At 45.1% G+C, this 4,509-nt stretch overlaps 1 protein-coding gene across 1 annotated transcript; it reads left to right on the top strand.

The window, feature by feature from the left end:
- Positions 1 to 2,695: 2,695 nt before the first annotated feature.
- Positions 2,696 to 4,092, top strand: LOC135812335 (uncharacterized). The gene is made up of 2 exons (XM_065325715.1): positions 2,696 to 3,022; positions 3,365 to 4,092. The coding sequence occupies exons 1-2, from the start codon at positions 2,839 to 2,841 to the stop codon at positions 3,847 to 3,849; spliced, it is 669 nt and encodes a 222-aa protein (XP_065181787.1). The 5' UTR covers positions 2,696 to 2,838; the 3' UTR covers positions 3,850 to 4,092.
- Positions 4,093 to 4,509: the final 417 nt, after the last annotated feature.

Genomic DNA, 4,509 nt, shown 5'->3' with positions numbered 1-4,509 from the left:
GTATGTCTCAGTTATTGCTCAATGCACGCACGTATGAGACAGTTGTCTAACTCATAGCACACCCACCACTATGCTACTGGAGTAAACTGGACATAAATACCTATGCATGTACATGTACGTGTAGTTATCACCATATTTGGCTATCCTTAGTTCAACGTTCTTTCACGCGTGAATGCCCTGCATCCTTCTAATGAGCTCAACAACCTCCCTCCTATCCTCCCCACTGAGTCCCCAGCCTATAATAATTCATAAGGCTGTAGCTTTTATAATTATATTACATGCATGTACAAAGTGTGCATGAAAGCCATACTCGAAGTACACACGAAGTAGCGAAGTCACTGGCTGCCAGTCAGAGCGTGCCGACATGGGGTTGGGCCAGTGTGATATCCTTTTACCCCACACTGGGTGTTCTATTTTAGCCTTATTGATGTGGGCGTTACCCCTGCCACTGACTAAGTAAACCTGTGATTGCCGCACCCCTGTATCCCTGTATCCCTGTACAGGTCGTCCCCCGTTAATACGAGTCCGGTTAGTACATAAACCCCGTTAGTACATAAGAAATCTCAAGTCCCGGACGAAACGTGGTCACTTCCATACAAATTTTGTCGGTTAGTACATAAACCCCGTTAGTACATAACATTTCTCCGTACCCGCATGCCACCTACCTCAATAGTACATAATTTGTTGGTCTTTTGGCCTTCCAGTGGAGGCACATCGTGTTCTAGTTTCTACTTGTGGACGCAATTGGCTCAGAAATCAGAGCGCACATGACAACCTACAAAGCTCTGTGTTTTCCGAGTGACTGTACAGGCAAGACTGGGCATGTACCATGTAAACTGTAGAATCGTCGCTGACTGTGACTGTTATAACATAATTTTTATGTTATATCGAGGGAATCAAGATTATCTCAGTGTTTAGTCATGGTAGCAACAAACATTCAGAAAAGTTGAAAAAGGTGAAATATTCTGGTACACAAGCAAGTTATGTACACTTTCGTTTAGTACATAAACCCCGTTAATACATAACATTTGTCAAGTCCCAGAGATTATGTATTAACGAGGGACGACCTGTACCAGGCTGGGGTTCTGTCAAGACACAGTCTTACGACAACGCCATGAACTGCCATGATGTACATGTAGGACTAAGATGATACAATGACTCAGCGGTGACAGCTGCCGGGTGATATCACACGTCCTCATTTTGATGTTACTGTTCGATTTGAAGTTGTACTTTTACATCGCAAAATCAGATGCATCGCCCCCTACCGACACTATATCCCACGAGTTGTGAGCACGTATTGTCCCAACAAACATCATAATCATACTGTTCATAGTGTACGAACAAAAGTTCAGTGAGCACACAATACAATCATGTATATGTTGCAGAATACTATGGTCTTATTCACTAGTGCCAGTAGAGGGAGTGAGTGTTGGCCCTTGGTAGGTAGTCAAGCAGTTGCAATGCTCAGAGCAACAAAAATAGAAAGGTGGCGTAACCGATCGATGCATACATGTAATTGGCAGGGGAATGTGTGAACATGTGATCTTCACTACATTACATAATGCATGACACACGAGTTGGGAACACGCATTGCTCCTACATACTACACACAAGTACTAAACACACGAGTTACAATGTACATGTATGATTGTACTGTTATTCACGTCGCTGTACATGTACTGAACGTACGAGTATAATACCCGTACTCCCGTAGACACGCACGTGTATAATACCCGTACTCCCGTAGACACGATACCCTTCGAGTTGTGAACAAGCGTGGTCTCTACCTAACGTCAAACATACGAGTTGTGCACACGTATCGTCTCTACATAAACTACAGCCTACGAGTTGAAAACACGTACGATCCGACTTTGCGCGTAGATTCACAATTACAGCTATCAACTACAACCGTGCGGTGCAGTCCGGACCACCTGACTACATGTACTGTTTCAAGTACTAAAGAGTGTATTTAGTATTTACAGTACAGTAGTTGATGTTTCAAATTCAATGCATCAACAACAACAATATGTTTACCTAACGCCAGAGTAGTGAAGTCATGGCTTGTCCACGCCACGGACCATCTGCCATTTCCAATGACACTGCTGAAGCATTATTGCCCATAGCCAGGCCAGGCCAGCCAGGCCAGCTAGCGGGCCAGGCTGAGAATAAGAAAAGATGACGGATAAACTAAGGGTAGACACTGCACATGACATGGTCCTTGACGTGTGAAAGGCACGCAAGGATTCATGTGCAGACCACAGGCGGCAGTTGTCTTTGGAGGGTAAATCCCTGTGCACTGCTGGGGTCTTCCGATACTGCGGCGATAGGCATGCTGTTACAACCAGACTCAGATATCCCATGTCAATCAACTACCATTGGCATTAGCAAGCCACCGTGCCGGGTTATCTGTACTGTTTCATTGTTTGTTCTCTGTGCACTGCTGCTGCCTGACAATGTCACTTGCATCCCGACTGAGGGACGTTACGGCAATTGCGTAATGTTACTAACATAATTGACATGTCCTTCCCCGGTATTTCCCTGCTCGCTTCCACAACTCCTCAATACAGTCTAGCCCAATGTTTCAAGTAATTGGCCGCTGGCTGTATTGCGAATAGTCACAGTAGGTGACTATAAAGGAAGATCTAGGATGGCGACTGAGTTAGTACAAAAGAAAATTTTAGCACAAGAGAGCTTGGCAATATTGAGGCATAAACGATAAGATTGAAGTGCTTGGTTGTTATCCTTTGTTTGTTGACTTGTTTCATTTCATCGTACCAGTGAGAAATTCCTCGTATATCCGCCAATTACACAAAGTTCCAAGCGTCATCCTTCTGGAAAATGGATGCATTTGAACTACACGCCGTCTTAGCCGATGGCACATTTCAGTTTGTGGAGATTGGCACAGGCTGTGCTGGGAATGCGTACACGGACGACAACATCAGTACGTCCAGCAGTAGCAATGCTAGCAGTGATGATGACGAAGACGTGGAACTCATCATGCCCATATGTGCGTCCCGCATTGGTAAGTTCCGCCTACTTTGTCAGTCTGTATCGGCCTGCGTGTATACGTTGTATGTAACAATTCTTAAAAGGTTTTAAATCCAGTATCACTTCGAAGTATGTTCATGTGAATTGCCCCCCCCCCCCCCCCCTCCCCCGTAGTCGCATGCCAGGGATGGTCTTGTGCCTGATAGAACATAGTGTGCCTTGAATCATGAGTACTACTGGTTATGTATAATACAGAAGCACCAGAGATACAACAAAGTCTGATGTATTTGTACATTTGGCGTGTTAGCTTTCAGCTACTGGCAAATGTTTTTCACCGCTGAACTCTTCCGTGTCCACTGTCATGTGCTTCTTACAGTTGACCAAAGCCCGACTGATCGCTGGTTCGTTGTACACTCGATCGGTTCCGTCACAAGCAGACCAACAACGCTCAGCGAACGCCAAGGCTCCAACAACGCAGAGCCAGAAGAGAGAATCATTCTGGAGCATTTCGACCCGCAATCGTCCGTCCCTGGGATCATCTCAGACAATTCAAAGTTCCTCGGCATTCAGTACATCAACGGCAAGGACGGCTTGCGAACTGAAGTAGGCTTGGTTGGCCTAGAAGACGGCCAGCTCCCTACTAGCACGCAGGAGATTATTTGGCGTAGACGTGTTGTTGACACGATGACTCTGTACCCAACGTACAGACTGTATCCGGACTTCAGTGATCGTGTCGTGCTGTGTGTAGCACCGGGAAACTCAAATCCACTGCGTCTGGCACCACTGGGAAGCGATGCACAGTTTGTTACCGAGTTTCTGTTTGATCCAGCCATCGTCCATGAGGAGTCTTCATCAGTGTGACAGCTGCCCAAACCATCCTTGACCTAGGGCGCGTGAAGTCTCAGCCCATCCTCTGTCAGAGACGATGCCTCCCAACTGACTAGGCAGTGACAGGACTTACAAGCTGTTGAAGAAACGCCTCTCATTCACTTTAGACACATGCCGGCTCTTTGGCTGCCTAATCTCAACATTAATTTTATCTATAATGTACATACAAATAATCTACGTGGAGATAAAAGTTTAATAATAGCAATGAAAAGTATGAATGCCGCAGACATCACCACGCAACATGACAATTTGTTCAAGGTTTGGTTTTGTGTGTTTCCAAAATCGATTTTCACGTTCCGATCATCAGTGGAAATACGGAACTAAAGAGATCAAGGGAAAAACAAAGGTTAAAAATCCAAAGAAGTGTGACACATGACGGGTAACTTGTGGTAAGTTTTACAAAAAGTGAGAACTAAAATAAAGAGTAAGTGTGACAAACGGGCATGAACAGTGCAGAAACAACTCATGAACACGGGGTGCAAACTCACGAAAATAACCTAAGTGCTAAAACATGTTCTTTTTGCTTACACAAATCGGGCTTATGCGTACGAATACAAACAGCTTCAAGGACCTTCAACTGCTGGACATAACGGGCACGACACAGTACAGAGAAGTGGGAATCATCATACACAC

Source organism: Sycon ciliatum, chromosome 3, assembly GCF_964019385.1.
Source record: "Sycon ciliatum chromosome 3, ocSycCili1.1, whole genome shotgun sequence".
Taxonomy (NCBI): Eukaryota; Metazoa; Porifera; class Calcarea; order Leucosolenida; family Sycettidae; genus Sycon; species Sycon ciliatum.
Note: the sequence above shows the minus strand (reverse complement) of the source record. Positions and strands in the feature narration are given on the sequence as shown.